Here is a 24387-nt window from a genome sequence, read left to right as displayed (position 1 = left end):
TTGAGCCATATCTCACTGTCTCTTCGTCGTCTTGCGCAGGACCGGCACTTTTTAGGGTGTGTTCACACTTGTAGTTTGGTTTTGGTCCGGACCAAAAATGTAAATGATACATTTAGTCCTGGTTCACTTAGCGTTCACACTGGCATTTTTTACACCGAACCTAACGATACAAAACCAGAGGCATCAGGAAAAGTCACGACCTGATTGGACAACTTTTATGACGTATATTTTTTGACGGAACTTACATCCAGAACAAACATCCAAAACAATGCTGGCGAAATGCGCTCTTGGATGTATGTATTATATATGGTGGTATTTTGACCAGCTGAGAACAAATGAAGAGCTAATAAAATGTGTAAAGGAGTCAAAACAATGCCAGAAATTACTCCATTGTACACACAAATGAAGATATGCTGCAAGGACAGCTGACGGGCGGTTCCGACGCCTGTACCGAACTGTAATGGGCAACATAGCTCCTATGATGAGAAGAAACGGGTATGCTTGAGGTCAGTATTAGGCAAATTACTTCCTGTTTTTGGTCCATGTTGCGTTCATATATCAATCGAACGGTACAAGAGTTCGTTTGGAAGTGGATAGAGACCCACTATTCTGGGGTCTCGGTTCGCTTGTTTAGTGCGGTCCAAGGTTCGGATGGCAGCGTTCATACTTTTTCAAATGAACCGCACTAACAGAGCAATCGCACCAGAGTTTGTTTTAATCTCTCCATGTAGAATTAAAACAATTTAAGGTTACTAAAATGATTGGAGTCTTTATCTTAGTGCTAATGATTTTATACATGTGTTTCAAAATTACAATTGATTTCTTTAGGAATAAAACTTGTTTAAAAAATTACTGAGTGCACCTTTAATATAAAAAAACAGTTTCCAGCTAAAATAACTATACTGTGATAAATATTGTCAGTGTGATACAAACCAACTTTTGATATAAGATTTTCATACCGCACATCTTTAATCTTATTAATTTCTCATTTACCCTCAGTTTCTGCTTCTCGACCTCATCTTTGCTGCTCATAATGGCCTCGCCGGTCTTTACAATGCCATCCACGGCGTCTTTATGCCTCATAATGTCCATTGAGAAACTCTGCAGGAGAAAGTGAACCACAGATGCTTTATAAAGGACGTTTATGTGACAGTTCAGGTTATAGACGACCACCCAAACATCTGACTGACCTTCTGAGCCTGAAGCTGAGCTAAATTCTGCTCCGGCTCGAGTTTAACGTCACCAAGAGGTGACAACTTCCTCTCTGCCTCAGTCAGCCACGCCAGCTCAGCAGCAGCTGCCTCCTCGAACTTCACATCAAGAAAAAGAGCGAGCAAATAATGAGAACGATATCAGTCTAAACACCAAACATCAAACATAACATTTCACAAAATAACAATACATGATAAATAAATAAAAAATTATAATAATAATGATTAGTCTACCTAGAGACCTGTTAGGCGTTAAACATTTTTGAGGTATCTTTAAGGCTTTGACTTAACTATAACAAAAAGGGCTTAGACAGAATCCATCATATTTACAGTATATCTTGCCAGGTTGTTACCCATTTTGCATGCAAAGAAATTAGCCAATCATAACAGTGGTTAAGTCTTAAATGTACAACAAAAGCCTGTTTGAGGGTCAGACAGAGTTTTTGATGCAAGAAACCGTAACTAAAACATATAAAAATATTATTCAGGAAAAAATGAAAATAGGTAATTATTATTATTATTTTTTTTTTTGTTGCACAAAATCCTTTTTTCCTGGTACTATGAACACACTAATGCGATGCAAATGTAATCAATGCGGGTCACACTCCATTAGTGTATTATGTAAATAGCATGAAGGCTGCTAGAGAGGATGAATTCAGTTTGAATGATATTATAGCAGTAAGAATTAACAGCACAATGGCGCTAATCACCCTTGGCAAGAAACAGACACTGCTTTGTCTGGGGCTTCAAACAAACTTCCCAGTGTGTGTTACTAATAAAGGGCTGGTGCTATGTATTTAAGCAGCTGAGGACCATGGACTGTACCTGCTGTGATTTTAAGATGGCAGCTCCAGTCTTGTCCACATGCTGGCTAACAGCATCATTGGCTGATCTGTAGCGCTCGTTGTCATCGGTGATCATTCTGTCCAGCCCTTCTCGAGCTCGCCATGGAACAAGCTCCAGCAGAGCACTGCTGACTTCATTCAGAGAGTCCAGCAGTGGCTTCTGATCCTTAACATCCTGCATTAGTGCCTGGACATGACAGTCAACAAATCATCAGTTCATATAGTGCATTGCAAAATTGTTCTTTTTATAGCTCTGGGGACTTCAGGTTTAATTCAAGTTAAGCTCTATAAACATCTAGATCTCTGATTTTTTGATCTGCAGACTGTTATATCGGCAAATGTGAGCACAGTTTGAGACACTGTTGAGATCTCTTCTGTTTTTTTTTTTCTTAAGTCTTGGAGAAACAATTGGGCCATTAAAGAGAGCTCATGAGTGATTTACTAGACTTACTTTTTGCCTCTCTTGTAAGTGAGTCAGCTGCTCTCCGATTGGCTCTTGAGTTTCAAACGTGGCCAGTTCGGACTCCACCTTCTCCAGCCAGCAGTTCAGTTCCTCATGTGTGTTTTGCAGCTTGGTGGCGTGAGACAGAGCTTTGTCCAGAGTCTTTGAAACACTGCTGCTCATTGTGTTGATCTCTGAATACCTGGTCTTTATTCCATCTAGTTTGCCTTGGATGACAACAACCTCATCGCCTGAATGCAAGTGAAAACGATACAAATGTATTCATACAGTTTCAGAGCATTGATAACTTTTCACCACGGGGAACATTCCAAAAACTTAGACTAATGTTATGTAAAGATTACCCACATATTAGGAACAAATGTATTAGAAAAACTTTCTCACATTGATAGAAAAAAAAACATACTTAGAGCAAAATACACACATTGAGAAAGACTTTCAGCAAATAATAACCTTAGTTTTGGTCCGTTCATCACACATAGCTATCATATGACTTCAGAAGATTTGGAATGTAGCACACGAGTTGTAAAGACTACTAAAAAGGTGCTTTTATTGAGTTCTTTAGGTAGTTTTAAGTGTGTCTATGGACTGGTGTTGTATGGAAAAGAGCTGTGTGAAAAATAACAGCATACAGGTTTGGAACAACATGAGAGTGAGTAAATTACTTTGTTTATATGGACACCAGAAAGCGGGTTATTGCAAGAAAAAGGTTATTGCATGAAAGCAGCATTCCCGTTTACATGCACTGTATAAGAGGTGTACTCTTTACTCCTGTATTCATGCGGCTCAGTCAGTAAGCAGCTTTCTCTCACTCTTTTATTCTCCATTGCGTCTGTAACGGTGGCCAGCTGATAGAGAGCAGTGCAATGTGTATAAACCTCACTCTCCTGACCTCAAGAGGTGCACTAGCGACTGATGCTAAAGACTGTAGCCTTTAGCCTCCTTGTTAGCGCACCCACCTCCCATGCCAGAGATGCCGGTTCCAGTCCCGTACGGAGCGGGTAGAACAGGAGCATCACAATGGTGCCATGACCCAGATGGGAGTGAGGTTTAGGGGGTAAATGTAACTGTGGCCAGCTGATAGATAGCTGTGCAATGTGCATAAACCTCACTCTCCTAACTTCAAGAGGTGCACTAGCGACTGACGCTAGAGGCTGCAGCCTTTAGCAGCCTTGTTAGCGCACCCACCTCCCATGCCAGAGATGCCGGTTCCAGTCCTGTACGGAGTGGGTAGAACAGGAGCGTCATACTTTGCTTTATATCCAGATATTTGAGTTGTTGCTGTGCTGAGTTTGTTTCCATCGATATATACAGTGTAACTGCGCTGCAAGTGGGGATTCCCTCTTATATAAAACTCTGGGATGTACAAGAGCATATACGCGAACGTGAGGGACTGTTGATATTTTACTTTGGTGTGTGTAATGGGTATAGTTTATAGTGTATATGCTTTTCCCACTGTAATCCCAGAAATGTTCAATTCGTCCGCTGTGTTGACTTGTTGGGCTCCATCCTATGACGTTTGTTGCCTGGTCTGTTCCACGCACTCTTCAAAAACCTGTTAGAATGTTGCTTATATGTTTACATGGCCACATTAAGCTACGGTCTCTGGGAGAAACCTAGGTGTGTTAAATCGGCATAAGGAAATCATTGTTCTTGTTTACATGACATTTCAGAACGCCGCTTTCTGCAAAAACCCTGGAATAAACCATTTTGCATGTAAGCGTGGACATTATATGTCAGATTTGTCATTTTTGGGTGGAATATTCCTTTATTTCCAAATAATTTAAGATATTACTTTCAAAAAATGTTGTGCATAATATCCTTCTCCTCACATTAACATAACAGGAAATTTCAACAACCAAAACGTTTGGAAAACATTTTTAGTAAATAAGTTTAAAAGTTAGCTTTTAATCAGTTTATCATCTCACCTGTGGTCTGTTTCAGTAGTTCTAACCCGTTTTGAATGGCCTGGTCAACATTCTGTTTCCTCAATTCGATGTCTTCATGAAGAGCCTAGATATCAGGAAATACATCAGTCATCGACATCTGACAGGGCAACACAAATCAAACCACAGCACTGAAAACAGATAAATTAAATGAACAAAACAGGGTGAAATAGCCTTAAGAGGAGGAGCTTTTAAAGTACCAGCTGCTCATCATGCTGTTTTGCCAGCACAGCCGTTGTGTAGTCTTGTACGGAGACTTCACTCAGTTTGCCGTGGACTTCATTGAGCCACGTCATGAGCGCCACCTCATCCTCACCAAAGAGCTGCGCATTAACCAACGCCTGCTGCAGCAGCTCGCCTTTCCTGCGGCAACACTCCTGCAGCTCTATATAGCTTCTCTGTGTGTTGTCCAGCTTTGCCTGCACCAACTGCTTGTCATCCACACAGCCGACGGCCCGTAGAGACTGACCCAGACTCATGGCCTGATACAAGATCTTACTGCGGCCCATTACCTCCTCCTCTATGGCCTGATTACCAGGGTGTCACAAAACCAGGGTGGAGAAACCATAATGTCAAAAAAAGGAAAGGAACAAATGAATGTGTGTGAAAAACATGGGATTGCAACATAAATGAATGAGGCTCTTTCCATGAATAGGATGCACTTTGTTTCATGTTACTTTATTATTATTCTAAGTATTTATTATAACTAACAGAGGCATTTTTTATTTTTTTTGGAACTACCAGATATTCTTAAACTTGCCTAATGAATTTGAAAATTGCAAACTTGTATATTTTGATTGATCTCGGTTGATGATAATTTTTTTTAGCATTTATTATGTGTATTAGAGGCACAATTCAGATTCTCTTTTTTTTTCTTTGGTAAAATTAACTTACATAAAAAGTAGGTAGTTTTGAAGACATCAAATGTTTAGTAATTTGGCCTGCCCCACCTCAGTATTAGTGACTTTTTATAGAAATCTTGTCATGTCTATTTAATGTTTATTGCAAGAAAAAAACTAAATCAGTTTAATAAACTGTATTTAGACATCACCCAAAATGGAAATCCTTATTTAAAATGAGTAGAAAATAAAGCAGATCATATAATATTTAGTTTTCCCTCCTGAGGTTGAGTTTGTTTTTTTACCTTTGACTTCATATTTTCATGCCCTGTTCCGTGTCTTACTCATGGAAAGTGCCATAACAGGATTGATGGAAAATGGATAAAATAAGTAAAACACGATGAAAAACATACTAAATAAGGTCACATGAGCTTTGTGGGTCACTATAGACGGTTCTGTACCTTCTGCTGTAAAATCTGCTCCTCTAACTTGGACGTCTGGGTGCCAGTGGGCTCAGAGTTGGCCAGTCGTTTTTCAGTAGCGCTCAGCCACTCTGTTAAAGGCTCAAGGGTCTCGTGGAATTGCTGCGCCACCACCAAAATACTTTCCAACAGCTTATGTCTGCCAAGGACATTGCATAAAAGTCAAACGTTTATTGCTGGACATGACTGGACACCAATATACAGCGAAAAGAAAAGGTATGTGAAGCCTTTAGAATTACCAGCATTTATGTACAAATTTCAGTCTTAAAATCTGGTTTGATCTTCATCTAAGGTACAATAATTAACAAACACAATCAGTTTTAAATTATAACACACAAATTATTATATTGTTCTTGTACATATTGAATACATCATTCAGACATTCACAGTGTAGGTTGGAAAAAGTATGTGTACCCATAGGCTAAAGCATCAACAAAAGCTAGTTTAAGTCAGGAGTTGGCAAACCTGGCATCTAATTAATGAAACGAGATTGGAGGTGTGGGTTAGAGATACTTTTGCTGTTTACAAGAAGCATTTGTTGATTTGGACCATGCCTTGCAAAAAAGTGATCTCAGAAGACCTCGGACCAAGAATGGTTGCTTTGCATAAAGCTGGAAAGGGTTGTAAAGATAGATATTCATCTGTCCACAGTTAGACAAATTGTCTATAAATGGAGATGTTTTACTGTGGCTACTCTCTCTAGAAGTGCCCATTCAGTCAAGATGACTCAAAAGGACACACCGCAGAATGCTCAATGAGGTAAAAAAGAACCCTAGAGTGACAGCTAAAGACTTGAAGGAATCACTGGGACTGTTTAACATCTCTGTTCATGAGTCTGCTATACTGAAAACATTAAACAGGTATGAAGTCCATGACAGGACATCATACCAACAAAAAACATTGCTGCGCACCTGAAGTTTGCCAAAGACCACCTTGACACTCCACAACGCTACTGGGAAAAGTTTTTGTTGATTGATGAAACTAAGGATGAATTGTTTGGGAAGAACAGGCAGAACTACGAATGGCATAAAAAGGGCACCGCATACCAACATCAAAACATCATCCCAACGGTGATGTACGGTGGAGGGAGCATCATGATTTGGGGCTGTTGCTGCTTCAGTTTGCTATCATCAAGGGAAATATAACTTCCCAAGTTTATCAAGATATCCTACAGGATAATGTCAGGGTTGCTGTGTGCCAGTTGAATGTCAGTTGAAGTTGAGTGATGCAGCAGGACAATGAACCTAAACATCGAAGTAAATCCACTACAGAATGACATAAAAAAAAAAGCCGATCCACCTTTTGGAGTGACCCAGTCAGAGAGAGCGGTACCCATCAGACATCCTAAGAATATGACTGATTTGAAGCAGTTCTGTAATGAAGAATTGTCCCAAATTCCTTCTGAATTTTGTGCAGTTGTAACCCACAGCTACTGGAAATGCTTAATTGAGGTTATTGCTAGGAGGATCGACCAGTTATTAAATCTAAGCATTCACTTACTTTTCCACAGAACTGTGAATGTTTAATGGGATGTGTTCAGTAAAGACATGAAATATTATAATTGTTTGACCAACATACAGTGGCCCAAAAAAGCATGTGAACACTTACATTTTAATAAAGGTATATAATATTTATAATATTTAAAAAGGTATAAATGAGAAAATATCAAATGAGTGGCATTTAATTAAATGTGTCTACTAACAATGTCCAACAGTGTTTATACATGCGTCACAGGACTTCTTTTTTTTGTGAAAGAATCACATACGGATTTGTGTTTAATAGAATTTGGTGGTGAAAATTAAGCAGATGGAAATACATTTTTTGACTTTCTAAGGATGATTTCATAGCTATCGTTTTATGTATCCTAAATACACGTTTTGTTATCTGGCAAATTTACAGCTTGATCTGAAATGACGTCCAATAAAAATACTCCTCTCACAAGTGAAATGTACCTTGATTTTTATTTGTTTTCTTCAAACATCACTTCTCTCATATTTCATCTCAAGCATCTTCATTGACCATTTTTTCAACTTGGTAAACAAGTACACAATTTTTTTTTCCCCTCCCCAATTTGGAATGCCCAATACCCAATGCTCTCTACGTCCTCATGGTGGCGTAGTGACTCGCCTCAATCCGGGTGGTGGAGGATGAATCTCAGTTGCCTCCGCATCTGTGACGTCAATCATTGCATCTAATCACGTGGCTTGTTGAGCGCGTTACAGCAGAGATGTAGCGCATGTGGAGGCTTCACACTATTCTCTGCATCATTCACGCTCAACTCAACACACGCCCCACAGAGAGCGAGAACCACATTATAGCGGCCACGAGGAGGTTACCCCATATGACTCTACCCATTCTAGCAACCGGTCCAATTTGGTTGCTTGGAAGACCTGGCTGAAGTCACTCAGCACACCCTGGATTAGAACTCACAACTCCAGGTGTGATAGTCAGCATCAATAATCATTGAGTTACCCAGACCCCCTGAAAGCTCTTCTTAAAAATCAACTCCTGGGATGTGAAAGCATTGGAAGTTAAAGAAACAGCCAGATGTAGTGTTCAAAAATGAAAAAAAAAAAAAAAAAATTACAATATTGTGACCCTTTCTGGTTTTCAAACATTCTAGCAGTGTAATTTGTTCATAGTTAATGATGAAGTACTGTACACCTGCACCCTCAAAATGACTAAAAGAATAGTTAAGGAAATTGTTAGCAAACCAGAATCATTCAGTGGAACCAAACTTCCTTACAATTCTTAACCTATTCGAGAGGAGAGCAAAATCATCTTTATTGAAATATATTTAAAAAACCCAAACCACTCTAAAACAGCCATGGTCTAAACATGATTTTAGTCTATACACATTTTGAAAAGTTACACACAGCCTTGTAAAAAAGAACCACTTCATTTCCAAAATCTAATAATGGATGGAAATGTACCTGTTTTCAGCTTTCTTGAGTAGGGCATCCCACCTCTGCCCCAAGCATTCAAGCTCTCTTGCAATCTTATCCTTGTCAACGGTGTCAGCTAACTCGGTCACCTTTAGCCCCTCCGTCCTAATCAGCTCCACTGTGTCTCTGCGCTCATCCAGCAGCCTCTGCAGCAGCTACACAGAACAGGAGGAACAAATAGGGTCAAATACAAATCAGCATAAAACTTCTGATCACTCTTATGGCTACTGTTTATTTACTAATTTATTTAAAATGTTAATCCTGACTTTTTACCTTTTGTTCTTGTATCTGTGCTTTGACCACTTTGAACTCTGCTGATGAAGGCTTCTGATTGGCCACCAGTTCCTCAGTGTCTGTGAGCCAGCTGAGAAGAGACTCCAGTGCATCCTGGAATCTGCCACAGTGCAGCAGGGCTTCATGGAGCTGCGCCGATCGCTCCGCAACCTGACAACAACACGTTTACAATCTCAGTGTACTGTTGGGGAATCTACACAGAAACTTAAGCTTGCTACAGTCCAAATCTCTACTCCTAATTAAAAGTTACAAGTTTTCAATTAAACTAATCTACAGCAACTACTGATTGATCTTAAACAAGAGTGTAAACTAAATAATTAGGGTGACAGCATCACTTAAACTTGAACATATAATTTATACTAATACACTTTAATTTACAAACCAACAACAAAAAAACTATAATACTTAGAGCAGTATTTATTGGTGACTCAAAGGAATCAATAAATCTTTTTTTTTTAAACAAATAATTTAAGTGAAACAATTTGGTTAAATGAATCACTCTTGCAAACATCATTGGAAGGGAGGACATTCTAGAGATGTCCATCCTATCCATCCATTGTCAACCGCTTATCCTATGTACAGGGTCGCGGGGGGCTGGAGCCTATCCCAGCTAACATTGGGCGAAAGGCGGGGGACACCCTGGACAGGTCGCCAGTCCATCGCAGGGCCACACATAGAGTTTCAGTTTCATTATGCTACACCAACATTTCTTGGAATGCATCTCTTTATACTAGAACAGCTACACTATTTTGAAAACAGCTAAACTACTATCACACTACTGAAAAATGTGGTTAAGTTAGTAACATGACTAGTTTTGGTTAGTTACTCACCTGCACAGGTACACAATTCAATTATGACTGTTAATAATAGATAATAAGCATTCCAGAGTGCAATGGACAAAAAAATCATAGCACAATTAAACATAGCTCATCCATACATTTTCACAACTTAAATAGTTTTTTTTACACCTGAAGGGCCTCACTTTTTTGTTGAGGGTGTTGCATTTGGTGTTGACCTCCTCCAGGTCCTGCTCGAGGTTCTTGGTGCTAGTGCCTTTGGCGGCGTTCAGGATCAACCCCTGACCAAGAGAGTTCAGCTGCTGCAACTGGCTCTGCAGTGACTCAATGACTTCCTTCTGGAAAACCTGAAGTCAGTGAAAAATATAAAAGAACAGTAAACATCAAATGGAAAATCTTAAATGGAAAAAGAGTTAGAAGCTACTTAATGTTTGAAGAACTTATTTAAGCATTTCTTGACTGATTTACTTCAAGAATGGGTGATTCTGGGAAGCCCTAAGTTTTTTTTCTTTTCTTTTTTGTTGTGAGTGAAACTCAAGCACAGAGGAAATGTTATAGCTCAGATGGCGCTCTTTCATAGATAAGGTGGAAAGGTGACTCATTGAAGTTCAGAGATATGGTTTATTTAAGCCTCAACTTTGTATCAAATGTCTCTCCTAAAATTATTAAGGAGAATTGGAAATAGACCAAAACATGACACTTGTTTACATACAGCAAGAGTACAGCACTAGCATAGCCAAGATAATTTCTATTAGAAGTATTTGATTAGTAATGTTTGACTTCATATCTCACTTTTGAGACATTGAGATACTGGTGAGAACAACTCTGTAGGAGGAACATGTGAGATTACTTGGATCATTGCTTTGCTACTTTTGCTTTGCACTTTACTGTTACTGTTGAACTTTTAAACTAGGGTTTCTCAACAACAAAAGTGGGTTGCGAATCATTGTCTTCTAGATCTTTTCTGTCATAAGTACAAATTACCAATAAGAAGGATAGAACTGCACATTTGCAATGTTTGGGCAACAGTGACCTCTATTGTTGAATTGTTATTTATTAGCTGTCCAATCACAATAATCCATCACTGCTACGAATTTTATTTTTTTTATGTAGCATTGCAAGCACTAACTCCATGCATTACCGTGCTAGTCTGAATGCAATCCAATCTCTGAACATCATAATTTCAGAGCGGCAGTCCCAAGTAGGGTTGCCACCAGTCTCGTAAAATACGGGATCTACGGTATGCGATATGCCCCGTATTTAAGCTGACCCGACAGCATCACCACAAAATCGTTCAAGATCATTAAATTAACCTTGGTATTGTTGGAAATTGTGGTGATTAAGGGACCATCTGAGAAGTCCTCACATTGTGCTAAAACTTACTAAAACTGTAGAGAGTGTGGTAAGGAACCATCAGAAAACTTCAGCCAGCAGCACCAAAGCTACAAATATTGGGCTATAGATATTAGGCCACTATATTATAAGCATATAAACATAACTAAATTAAGTACCTATTAAATTATCTCCCCCACCCCCCAGTGGGTCATTGATGATGGGCAAGAGGTTGAGAAACCCAGTTTTAAACAACACTGACAAGAAATGTAATAATACCTTGCTACAACAAGCACAAATCAGTTCTTATCAATACAAGTCACATTTGTCCCTACCCTGCTGAAAAGACCAGTTAAGACCAGCATTTCCAGTTATTAGTTATTGATGTTTGGTGATGGTCTAGCAGATGGACCAACAGAGCAATTCTGTTCACCGGCAAAACATGGCTGGTGAAGTTGGTAGACCTGCATGATCATTCTCGTTCGGCTGATTGACCATGAAAGTCTTGCTGGTTAAGCATTCCATGCTGGAGACCAGCATCCAAAACAATGCTGATCTTTTCAGTAGGTTAAGTAAATATGTAGTGGCCACCAGCCTTATATGGTGAGGTACTTTCATTCAAATGGGCATTACGTATACTCTGGTTTGTTGTGAAAGGCTCCTACTATCTGTTATAGCCAGCAGAGCTGGATCACAATATCTGAGTCACTGACCAACAATCACAACAAACTCAATTGAGCCATGTCCAAATCTGATAAAGGGCAAATGGCACTAGTCATTGGCACTAGTCACCCTCCCAGGAAATGCTAATTAAATGATCAACATTCATCCGGGCTATTTCAGGATACCTGCGTACAAGGCAAGGCCACAAGTTCCATCTGCGAACATTCAGCTATGGATGTTAATAAACTCTCAATATCTTCATCGTCCATGTGTTTTATTCGATTGGCAAAGCCTCCCTCCCTTTCCACTAACAACAAGAAATCCTCCAAGTCGGCCATTTTGGAGTCGGTAGCTCTTTGCTCATATTCGTAACACTTTTCATCTTTAATTACATGTTGCTCTGGATTCTGTTGGTGATTTGGATTTGGCTGCGTAACCACAACACTGAGCAGCTCACAGTCCTCTTGTGGACAACTATCTTCAAGAAGCTCGGCAGTGGGTAATTCGTCATATCCCGACAAAGTTCTAGATCTTGACTTGTATGTTGCGTTTCTCATTTTACTACTAGACTCTGACAACATCCTGGCATTTATATCTGAACATTCACCATTAGTGTTCGAAGCTACAATGAGGTTTAAGTTGCATGTTTCATTGCATTGTTGGCTTCCAAGTCTCGATGCCTCTGTGTAATAAAGCGGTGAAGGTAAAAAGTCTTTTCTCTTGGAGTAGGGGAACTCTTCCTGGCCTGAGCTTAGAGAACGTCCTGGTTTCAGGTCCCCTGATACATGCACTCCCTCAGTAGAAGAAAGGCTTCTCGTGCTAGGCCTGGGTCTTCTCTGGGCTTGTTGGTTTCTTTGTTCTTGTTCCACAGTGGGACTGCAAAGGCCCGAGTCCCCCTCCGAGGTAAGTGAGTTAGTCATACTACGTCCTCTCCCAACTTGGCCCACACCATGCTGGCCGGTTCCGTCATTGCAGAACATTCCACTGCAGCTGCTGTACTCGCTGCGGTTAGCAGGGGCGAAAGTCCGCCAGGAACGGCGGTGTTGAGGAGGCTCCATCTCACCTGCCGGCCGTGACTTACACAGCATGGTGACTGCACCCCGGATAATATCTCCATTATACTTCAAGCCGTCAAACAACACACGCTCATCCAATTGTGCCGTATCCCTACTGCGGAGATCAAAAGCACTAGAAGAAGCCAAGTTGCCGTTCCCACAGAGTGTGTTGATGTCCAGGGTGCGATGGCTGTAGGGCAAAGTGCCGATGAAGTGCCTGGAGGACAGACTACCCTTGGATCCCGAGTCAATTTGCTCATTCAGCCGCACTGTGTCGTAAATGGACCTCTGAGGAACGTAACAGTCATCAATGTTGAGGTCCTCATCATCTCGTTTGCCCACACAGGAAGGGTTCTGCCGTAGACAGTCTGGACGACTCAGAGGCTTGCCCATTATGGCAATAACATACAAATGATGATTAAAATGAGGTAAAGGTTTTAGTGCAACAATCTCTTGCAAACATGAAAGAAACTTTAAAGGGGGAAGATAAAGATGCCTTTATGTGCACATTTACATGTTACTAGGCTAGCATTAGACACTTTACCCCAATAAAAGTTATGAAAATTAATAAAGCAGTGCATTTTAAGAGGAAGCTTTAAAAGGGCAAAATTAAGACACCTTCTTGTACAATTTTCCAAGATACTAGGCTAGGATTAGACACTTTGCCCCAGCAAAAAGGTACAAAAAAAATAAAGCAGTGCGGTTTAAGAGCAAAACACTGCACACAAATATACTTTTTAACAAATGTGTATGAATGTACAATTTTTAAAAAGACCACAAATATACTATACATGATAGAAAAGAGTAATTCCTAAAATAAAGTTCATGAAAAAGAAAACGTATTAAAATAAACTTCTGGTAACTCTTCAATACTTCAACACAATTAATTATTTCTCTTAAACATCCTTCTCCGTTATGACAATCCTACAAGCTTCCTTTTATACCCATTGTCACAACTTGTCATTGGTGCTTTCCTTAGTTTCTCGAAACTCCATCATAGACATTTCCAGTGCAACAGTGCTTGTATGTTTAGATTTTCCTGAGCATTCCCATCCAGTTATCCACACAGAGGAATCCTGGACACACATTAGTGGCATATCCCAATACAAATCCTCAAATCCGGGAAAACAAAGCCGTAAGCTCCAGGAGAAACAAAAAAGCTGCTCCTGCCTCTCTTGTCGTCCAACCGGCTATGACAGACACCCTCCTGGCACAGAGCTCAAGGTCCCGCCCCCCTCGCATTATTCAGGCAACATCTGCCACAGCTCCATTTATGCTTTGACGGGCTCATGGTGATTGGTAGATGCTTGACCCTCTGTTAATTCCCCCCTTCTGTCTCCGTGGCCCATTTGACTTAACTTCTTAATGTGCTTGCGCTCTGCCAGCAGCTTGTCAGGGGAAGGGAGAGAAAGCCAAGCTACAAGAGTGAACCGCTCGCTCTCAGATGACATCACACAAAGCAAAATAGATATGCTTTCTCTTTTTCCCTCTGTCCGTTGTCTCTCCTCCGCTTCCTGGTGTTTGGGAGTCACAAAAGAGCCTGTACTCTCTCAATTACAGCGGAATGCTGAGGGAGGAACTTGATGCAGGAAATCTAACACTATAACCTCTGCCAAGTGTATGACAGGTCTTTTTTCGTGGCAAGTGAACAGGGTGGGATAATCACGGAGCAAAGAGGTTGACTGTATAAAGAGTGCAGTTTTTTTTTGGGGGGGGGTAATTGTCAACTTTACCACAGCAAGATAACCCAGGACCTAGACTCCAGGGGTGGGTTTCTCAAATGATTGTTCCTTAATCTTAATCTTGATCGGTTCTGGATCAAATAACACAAATTAATAGATTCAGATAAGTTAAACAGCCAAGCACAAAAAGACTAAATTAGCTTTATGTAAAAAAAAAAAAAAAACATAATCATCAACAAGGTGATTCTCACTAAACCAGTCAAGAAAATGTCCTGGTCATTTTTAACACCAAATTAATACATAAGATATTTTTTTTACTATGTCACAGTAAAAAGATGCTCTATCAGATTGAAATCTGGGGAATTTGGAGGCCATGAACTCTTCATCATGTTCCTCAAACCACTCCAGCTTAATGTGTGCGCAGTGTGGAAGGGCACATTATCTTTCTGAAAGAGGCCACTGCCATCAGGGTATCCCATTGCCATGAAGGGGTGTACCTGGTTTGCAATGATGTTTAGGTAGGTGGCACGTGCCAAATTGACGTCCACATGAATGGGCGGTTTCTCAGCAGAACATTGCCCAGAGCAATGCATCCTGGTGCCATAACTTTCCAAGGTAAACAGCGCACACGTACATGGCCATAATCGTGATGTAAAACAAATAGTCACTCATCGGACCAGACGAACTTGTTCTACTGCTCCAAAGCCAACTTCTGATGCTTGCGTGCCCATTGTAGGCGCTTTCGATGGTGGACAGGCATCATCATGGGCAGGGTGCGATGCACTGTGTGTTGACACATTCCTCCCCTAACCATCATTCAAATTTTAGGTGACTTGTGCCACAGTAGACCTTCTCTAGGTTCGGACCAGATGGGATAGCCTTTGTTGCCCTCGTGCATTGATGAGCCTTAGGTGCTCAACACCCTATCGCCAGTTTGTGGTTTGTCCCTCCTCAGACCACTGTCGTTAGGTACTCACCACTGCTGAGTGGGAGCACCCCACAATCCTTGCTGTTTCAGAGATGATCTGACCATAACAATTTGGCCCTTGTCAAAGTCGCTCAGGTCTTTACTCCTGCATTCAACACATTGAGTACGAGAACTGACTGTTCACTTACCATCTAATCTACCCAGACCTTGACATGTGGCCTTGTTAGGAGATGATAAATGTTATTTGCTTCACCTATGAGTGGTCATAAGGTTTTAGCTCATTGGTGTATATACAGTACATTTTGCAATTTATAAAATTTTTACATTTTGGCGGAGCAGTAATGAGATTTGGGGGGGGTAAAACGTGTGCAACTGTCATGAAAATATGTCACAATGTCAAATTTGTATTTATTTTTTCATAATCTTAAAAGGCTTCATTTTATATATGCAACATACAATTTATTATTTGTTTCTTTTGACTGTAGAGTAAAATAGAGCCAGGACATTTTCATGAGAATCAACCAACCAACCAATGTTCTGCATAATGAACTGTATATTTAAAGGGAACATGTATTTACAAAGGAATTACAATCATGGGTTGATCATTCTCATGTGGATCCAAAGGAAACAAGATGCCAACAAAGCTTACAGTCACTCTGATGCGGTTTTTCATTCACTCAGACCGAAACCCACAGAGCTGACTCTGAAACAGGGTTATTATGACCCTTTATTCTTTTCTAAGTCATTTCTAAGTGTATATGTTTTAGTACAGCTTTCTGAATGGAATTGAATCATGGGGTGCCTCAAGATTCCCATGCATACCTACCGGGCACTTTCTGCCATGAGTTTCTGTGCTAGCATAAAGAGGAATAGCGAAGCTGTTAGAGGCATAAAAGGTCAAAGACATCTGTGGGATTTGGAGACAGGATATTTTGAAATAATCCAGGCATTGAATTAAGAAAGGCAGAACATTTGTTTTCATCCTTCCAATGCCAAGGCCTCTAATTTCTACAAGACGTGATTACTACTTTTGCAGCCACTTAGATGTTTTATCAAGAGAATAAAACGTTTTTGCTCATTTGCTACTTCTCAGCTGTTTCATCTTGGAGCCACATTTATGAAATTTCCGTGAAAATTATTTCTGAGAAAATTATTTGTATGACAATTAATCATCAGCCAAACTCGTGACAACATGAAACTACTTGAAAACTAAACTTTGCATTGAGCAGTTTCAACTCACTACAATGTGGATTAACAAATTCCTTGACCTGATGTTGCATGCAAGAAACCATTCATTTAAAACCAGACAATGAATGTTTCTGCACAGAAACAGGGCAGGGACATTAACCCATCTGAAAAAAACGCACCATTCACCCAGACAATACCCAAAGGCCCTGAAACGCACAACTATTATTTACACCAGAACAAAGGTTTAGTTTGAATACAAATATTCTAAGAATACATTTCTGCAGCAATCATGGCTCTGAGATCAGCTGTGCCAAAAATGTTATCTCTCTCACCATCCCATGCAACATGATCGCAGTGAAATAGCAGCTTCATCATAATGCAACAATGTGATGAAGTTCTAGTGCTCTGCTGTTAGCGGTCTCAGGTTCTCTTTAGGGGGTATATACAGTGAGGCAGGCTGATGAGTAAACTCAGTGCTGCAGGCTTTACAAAGACCCTTTTCCATCATCACCTATAGAATTAGCAAAAGCTATGATTCAAGAGTGAGAAATTCCTGCAGATTCATGGGAAACATTAATGTCATGTCTAAGAAGTGGAAGAACAAGAAACAGAAATGTCCCCCTTTCAAACACCTCCTGCAGAGTATGTGTTAAAACATAACACAACTATAGATGTGCCCATGCAAAACTTGCCACCACTATGCTAGGGAGTTGTGGGTGGTTGCCAGTGTTTTGCTGTGTGGTTGCTAGGGCATTGCTTGTGTGTTCTGTGTTGTTGCTAAAAGGCCAAAGTCAAAAAGTGTCCACCCCCAAAGCTCGCTGATATTCTGGGCTGCGTTACCCAAAAGCATTGTAAGATTGTACGAATTATCTTAGAATTTTGGACCGTTTCCCAAAAGCATAGTAATCGTATACTGTAAATACTGTATACTGTAGAAATGATAGTATGAATCACCTTACAATTTTTGACCATTTCCCTTAAGCACTATAAATCTTTGAAAAATTCAAGACTTCGAAATCATAAAAGCACTGTAAGATTGAAGAAACATTTGTAAAAATCATCGTACTTTTATGGACTGTTTCCCAAAAGCAACATAAGCCTAAGTAGATACAAGAAATGATCGTATGAATCATCTTAGAATTACAGAGCGATTCTAAAAAGCATTATAAGCCTAAATAGATTGCAAAAACCATTGCACGAATCATCTTAGATTTACGGACCATTTTCCAAAAGTATCGTACGTCTTATTAGATTGTATAAACAATAGTTTTAGAATTATGCATTGCTTCCCAAAAGCATTGTAAGCTTAAGTATATTTCAGAAACAATTGTACATATCTTAGAATTACAAACCATTTCCCAAAAGCATCGTAAAAGCAGATTTTATAAATTATCATATTTATTAGGGCTGGGCGATATGACGATGTATATCGTACCGACTATATAAAGTATTAATCAATAGAGATTTTGCTATATCGTGTATATCGCGATATATAAATACCCATGTGCGCAGTTTGGGCTTATCTATCAGTGGGCAGGGCTTCACGAGAGACTGAGAGAATTGAAGAAACATGGACAGCTTTTTTCTGGCATTGAAAGTTTTCTGCGGCCGCCCAAGCAAATTTCATGACCTCATGACCTTTCATTTAAATATTCTTCTCATTTGACATGAGAATGTTTCACTTTGGTCTCTGGAACTCCAAAGTGCATAAATCCAGCAGGCTTTCTGATATTTGTGCTCCAGAGACGGGAGAGCTCAGAGCGGGATCACTCACGCTACTCAATCATTTTTGACCCAAGAAAACCCCAAATGGAGAACAAAATCTCCACAGAACAGGATGACTCCCAAACAGGTCGAAAAAATGAAGAGAAGCTTGTTATTAAAACAAGTGCGACATCTGTGGTTCATACGATGACAATCACACGTAATACTGGACAAGCAATCTGTTTTATCACCTCTAAATCATATTTTGTAAGACGTAACAGATATATGATATTTAGTTTTTCATTGAATTGGACTTTTTTAATTGTTTTATTTTCTTTGTCGCATTTCTTTGAGAAGATCTTCAGTTTATAATAATAATAATAATTTTAAACTGACATATGGCATACTTTTATATTTAGCATTTTGGTAAGGTTGACTTTTATTTATTTAATTCACTGACTGCAGTTCCACAAATAGGCATTACAATAGGGTTATAGTATATATAAACCAATTTGATTGATTTTCCAGAAAACTTTTACTATATTGTGATATATATCGTTATCGTGATATAAAATTTTGGTCCCCTAGTTTTCTACAAATGTGCTTTAGCAAACATCAAATAGGTAAAGATATTTAAAGCCATAAAATGAATAAAACCAATGAATGTAAATAGATTCAATGGAGCCACTTTCACCAAATTCTTAATGAATGAGGACACAAGGGGATGAATGATCGACCGAACAGCGGCAGCTGATACTTCACAACAGCACATGGACATCCCTCAACCCCCCATGTTTGATTCATACGGCCAAATATAGGTTAAGCTTCTTTCAGCTCCAAAGGCATTTAAATGCTTTCTGGAAAATGTTATATCCCACTTTAAGTCTTGACAATGGCTTTATCCAGGACAGATATGATAAACAGCACATTGATTTGTTCAGAAGGCTTTATGTCACTGTTGTAGCTATACTAAAAAGACATTGATCTTAATGTCTATTGTTTATCATATGAAACATGTTGACTGCATTGCCATCAACAAAGGAAAGAAACAAGGCTTTGCTCCAGCCGGTGAGGGGCGTAATCTCCATTTGTGAACATCAGAACAATCCAGAAATTCCTGCAGCAGCATACTTTGGATGCACTACATGAAATATGGGATCAGAAAACAGACATCTAAAGTAATGGGCCAAGAAAAAGACGCAATCTTTGAGAGGGGAAGACAACATCTTAAATAAAAAACCCATTTAAAGAAATATCCCTGCTTAAATTGAATTGCAACAAGTTGCACAATACAGAACTGCATAAATAATGACCGCTATCCTAACACTCCTTCCATTGGTCGGCAAACAGATAGTCCTGCCATTTCACTGTGCGTGCATTACTGTCAATGCATTTTTGTACTTTGTACAAACTCAGGGACATATAACAATTATTTTCTGTGGTAACTGATAGCAAGCCACAGCTAAATCTTAACTTTAAATAGGAATATTCCTTAAAAAGTGCACAGAGAGAAATGATATGCTAGCATAAATATATGCTGAATGCAAGCACACATTCAGTAACAATTAAGCACAACAAAGGCGTATTATAATGACCAGTTTTGTGAGTAATAAAAAGTGTTCCTATATTTTGCACATGAAAAGGATCCTTAACTATAGCATGTCCAAATGCATAAAATAAATGAATTACCAAGTAGGCAAAAAATAAGTGAGATTTCCCATCTATTGTTTACAGTGAATAGAGGCCTGCCTTCACACTCGCAAACAGGGCAAGGAGCAGAAGTCAGAGTCCACTGCCTTTCACTGGACCACTACGACAAACGGCTCCCCACTGGCCCAGCTGGCTCACTGCACACTCGCAACAATGACCCATCAGCTGACATGCTTTTGTTAGCACCAGATGCTCGCTGACACAATGAACTGACTAGAGAATGCTCTAACAGACCAAGACGATGCTATGTAACTAACGCAAGTTAGTAAAAAAATCATCATGCAAGTCATGTCAAACAGCTCATCCCTTTAAAAAAAATAAATAAATAAATAAATAGCCAATAGGTTTTAGTTTACATCACAGCGTGCATACACACATACCCCTTTCCACCGTGCTGCTCATGCCATTAGCCGGTTACTGAGGAAACTGAGAAACAATCTTAATATCGGCCAGCTTTTCTACTGACTTGAGAACCAATCAATGATATAATTGACAAACTTATTACATAACCAGCCTACAAACGCACAGAGGACATTGCAATCTTTGCTTACTACGAGGCTGGAGCCAGTGTTCAAGGTGCACTCAGGTTTTGTCTTTGTGTCATCTTGGACTTACACTGACACCTAGTGTCTTGGATGCAGCATCATTTAAAATTATATAATTTTCAGTTTCAGATGACATTGTACAAATGTAGTATTCACAGTCAGACATGATTACTTTAATCAATGAGTGAAAGTGTCAAATAACAGGATGTTACTGAGATTAAGAGAATAGTATTCAGCTGGTCATGTGATTCTAACATAACCTTAAGCTTTTATAAGATTACTTATATGCCAGGAGTCTTCATTAATGTGAGTGCTCATGATTTCCAACATACATTGCAAAATTCACGTGTTTAGGAGATTAACAAATTACTGAGTTGAACCTTTAAAGTACATCTGCAAACAAATGATCAGAACTAACATTAGTTAGGAAACTGTTTTAGCCACAATGACTTTAATCAGCTGGTGTCAAGGTGATTTTAGTGGTAAGAAGTCAGTTCCCATAAGTTCGAAATATATAATTCTAAAGTTCTGATATAATTATGTGAATTACTTGCACTGACTCTTAGTAGGATAATTGATTAACTTGCTAACTTCTAGGCAATGCGTGATTGAATGTTAGCTTTGTAGGCTAATCTATTAGCATGCTAACTGAAAACAAAAAGAGAAATGTTTAAGTTCACCATTTGTTGCTTTGTTTATTTCATATAGCTTACACAACATTCATTTATGCATTTTCATGAAGAAGACTACATCAATCTCCAAACACTACTGTAAGGTTTCCAATTAGGCACCAAATAGAATACCTAAAAACAACTTCTTTCAGCTAATGAAATCGCTTCGAGGTCCATGGGGAACAGGATTTAATGGGGGGACTTAATATTGCATGGAACCAAGTTTGTGATGGGACTATGTTGACTACAATGGAATAAGATGAAAGTGTAACTGTAGTGGTGCAGAACGTTTACAAACTTCACCTTTAAGTATCTAAATCTTGTCACTTTTGGGTTGTCTTGACCTGCATACCACATGAACCATTATCACAAATATGTGCTAATTTAACTTTCATAATGTTTCACGGCTATAGTGTGGTTTATATTATATTAGTGTTGCTGACAGTTAATGTCTTTAGTGGAGCCCTTTGAAGATAATGCCATCTGAGAACAAAAGCTCATAAAATTTGATCTCATAAATGCAGTTTATCCATTAAACATAAGATGGACATTTTTGACAGTTCCTTCTCCCAGTATCTAGCACACACTGAAAGAAAAAAAAAATTAAGGCACCGTTTGGAGTTGCTTAGGCCACATCCAAACTACTCATAACTTCATTGTTTTCCAAAGCATGTGGTAATGGAGAGTGTATTTTAAAACAAATAGAAGACAAATGTTTTCTTCTTCTTTTTGGTAGAAGAAAACACAGTTTCATTGTACATGAGTACCTCAGTTGCTCCACCGGCAGAACACTTTCAAAATTCTGAGAAATATACTCTTAGTTACTACAGGAGCTCTTAAGAACTCTTAGAACTCTCGACGGTTCCTTCAGTAACCCCATCAAAAGAGAAAGGCTGTGAGGTAACTGAAATACAACTTTTCGTTTCTTGGGGACATAAATAGGATATTTGAGGCTCCTTTAAATTATGTCTAGAGGATCTTCAGTTTCATTCAATTTTTTAATGGATTGTTTAAAATGCCATTACACTATTAAGGAGCCTCTAGTGTGGCACGAAAGCAAGTTGAGACAATACAATCAATCTTCACCTTACCTTAAAAGACTCCAGTTGTTGGTTAATGGCCTCTGTTTCCGATCCAACAGACCCTTGGGACTCCTCTTGCTTTTCGGCCCCACACAGTTTCTGTGTAAACTCTTGCACCTTGCTATAGAACTCTTCCAGATGACTAAGTGTGTTCTCAACCTGTTCTCTTCTTAAAGTGGCTCGGTCCATCAGCTTCCCACACTGCTTGCTCAGAGTTTCCAAGTCTCTCTTGAGACCCAGTAGATCTGGTGAGGCCTCTGACTCCAACATCTTCTTACAACTTTCTCTGGAATTGGCTGTGTTGGTTATCAGATCCTGAAGCTTTGTTACAAAGTCTTTGATTGTACTGTGCTGATCCCGTAGGGTGTCGAAGTCTCTACCTACTGGGGGCATGCCATCCAGCTCATCATCTAGGTCTGAAAAGTTTGTAAACATTTCACGAATGCATTTCTGGAATTGACCTATTCCCTGGAGTTTGTTTTCCAAGGTGGAGCAAGCATCCTCTACCTCTTTGGTAACAGCGATGTGATCTTTCTCTAAACTGTCTGCCTGGAGAAGAAGGTCTGTCACACAATCAACCTCAGGGACATTTACCACAAGACTCTTTGCAAGATTTTTGAGCTGCTCAATCTGGTTGTGGACACTCTCTAAACTGTTCTGCTGAGCTTTCATGTTGGTCAAGTTCTTGTTGCTGTAGGCCTGGACACCCAAGGCAGAATGAGACTCGAGCTGTTTCTTGGCACTCTCCAGTTGGCTTTTAGCTTCCTTTTGCAAGTCAATGTACTCTTTCAGCTTCTGTGAGATACATTCTAATGATTCTTTCTTGACTTGTAAATCATCAGTCAGCTTATCCACTCTTTTCCCAATGGCTGCCTTCTCCTCCCTTAACGTATCGCCATCAGATGTGACTACCTCAAGGAGGCTATCTGCAGCTGCATTCATCATCAGGACCTGTCCTCGATTCTTGTCAACGTCCTTCTGTATGGCCTTCAACTGCGAGAGGGAGCTCTCAATCTCCACCGAGTTCACACTGAGCTTCACATTCTTCCCTCGGTCTTCAAATTCCTGCAACCATGAGATCAGTTTCTCAGAATGTTCCTTGTATTTTAATGCCTTCTGAATGGTACTTTGAAGCTTTTCTGCTTGCTCAGCATTGCTCTTCTTCACATCGTCCCAGTTGGACCTTATAGCAGAGAGTTGTCCCTGAAGGGCCACCTTTTCTGCTCCTTCTGTGCTCTGGAGGAGTGCTTCTCCCTCCTTTATGATTGTGTTATAAGGTTCCTCGTGGTCACTAATGGACTTCTGAACAACAGTGTTCTCCTTCAGTCTCTGTTGTAACATATCCACGTTAGCAAAGATGGACTGGGGCTTACACTGCTCCTGAAGTGTTTGATTCAGCCAGGTTTGAAAGTCTTTAGATGTCTGATGGAACTGCTGTGAACTGGCAAAGGCTGAGTTGAGCTGCTCAATGCGCTTTTCTGGTGGACAAAAGGTTAAGATATAAAATACTTAATTGTGGATGGGAATATGCAACATGACTTAACAGAGATAAAAAAAAAAAAAAACAAGCAACCAACACAATGCCTTGCTATGTGTTGCTTGTCTCAGTCATGGCTGGATAAGATAATATTTATAACTTGTGTGCTCTCTTTAGAATATAGGTGTTTCTTCAACTTTGGGCACTTTCATGCTACGTCTTAAGCGCAGTGCTATGCGATACATCATATGTGCAAGGTCAGTGGGCAAGGCCATCAAGTTTTGATATTTTTGTGCAAGTATGTACTCAGTCTAGGCGCAAGTGTGTTTGTAAAATTATGTGCTAATGGACTGGGTCAAGTGCAATTTAATTCTAAGGTTCTTTTCCAGTCATTGCACTGCCTGCATCCGAATATGGCCTGTCACGATAACTAATTTTGTTGGACGATATAATGTCCAAGAAATAATTGCAATAAACCATCTTATTGCCATTTTAAGACCATTTTATGCCACTGATATAATGATAATATAA

The 24387-nt window shown here is 39.6% G+C and overlaps 1 protein-coding gene across 1 annotated transcript in view; it reads right to left on the bottom strand.

Annotated features, from left to right (window-relative positions):
* Positions 1-24387, bottom strand: part of dst (dystonin) — a 273043-nt gene that overhangs the window by 61183 nt on the left and 187473 nt on the right. Inside the window, exons 55-65 of the mRNA XM_052150432.1 lie at positions 22389-23857; positions 10005-10166; positions 9002-9172; positions 8717-8883; positions 5763-5922; positions 4663-4989; positions 4445-4529; positions 2508-2749; positions 2037-2243; positions 1191-1310; positions 994-1101 (exon numbers count right to left, since the gene is read on the bottom strand). Of these exons, the coding sequence (XP_052006392.1) occupies positions 994-1101; positions 1191-1310; positions 2037-2243; positions 2508-2749; positions 4445-4529; positions 4663-4989; positions 5763-5922; positions 8717-8883; positions 9002-9172; positions 10005-10166; positions 22389-23857 (3218 nt within the window). The remainder of the gene's footprint in view (positions 1-993; positions 1102-1190; positions 1311-2036; positions 2244-2507; positions 2750-4444; positions 4530-4662; positions 4990-5762; positions 5923-8716; positions 8884-9001; positions 9173-10004; positions 10167-22388; positions 23858-24387) is intronic.

Source organism: Xyrauchen texanus, chromosome 20, assembly GCF_025860055.1.
Source record: "Xyrauchen texanus isolate HMW12.3.18 chromosome 20, RBS_HiC_50CHRs, whole genome shotgun sequence".
Taxonomy (NCBI): domain Eukaryota; kingdom Metazoa; phylum Chordata; class Actinopteri; order Cypriniformes; family Catostomidae; genus Xyrauchen; species Xyrauchen texanus.
The sequence above is the reverse complement of the archived record's forward strand: the minus strand, read 5'-3'. Positions and strand labels throughout refer to the sequence as shown.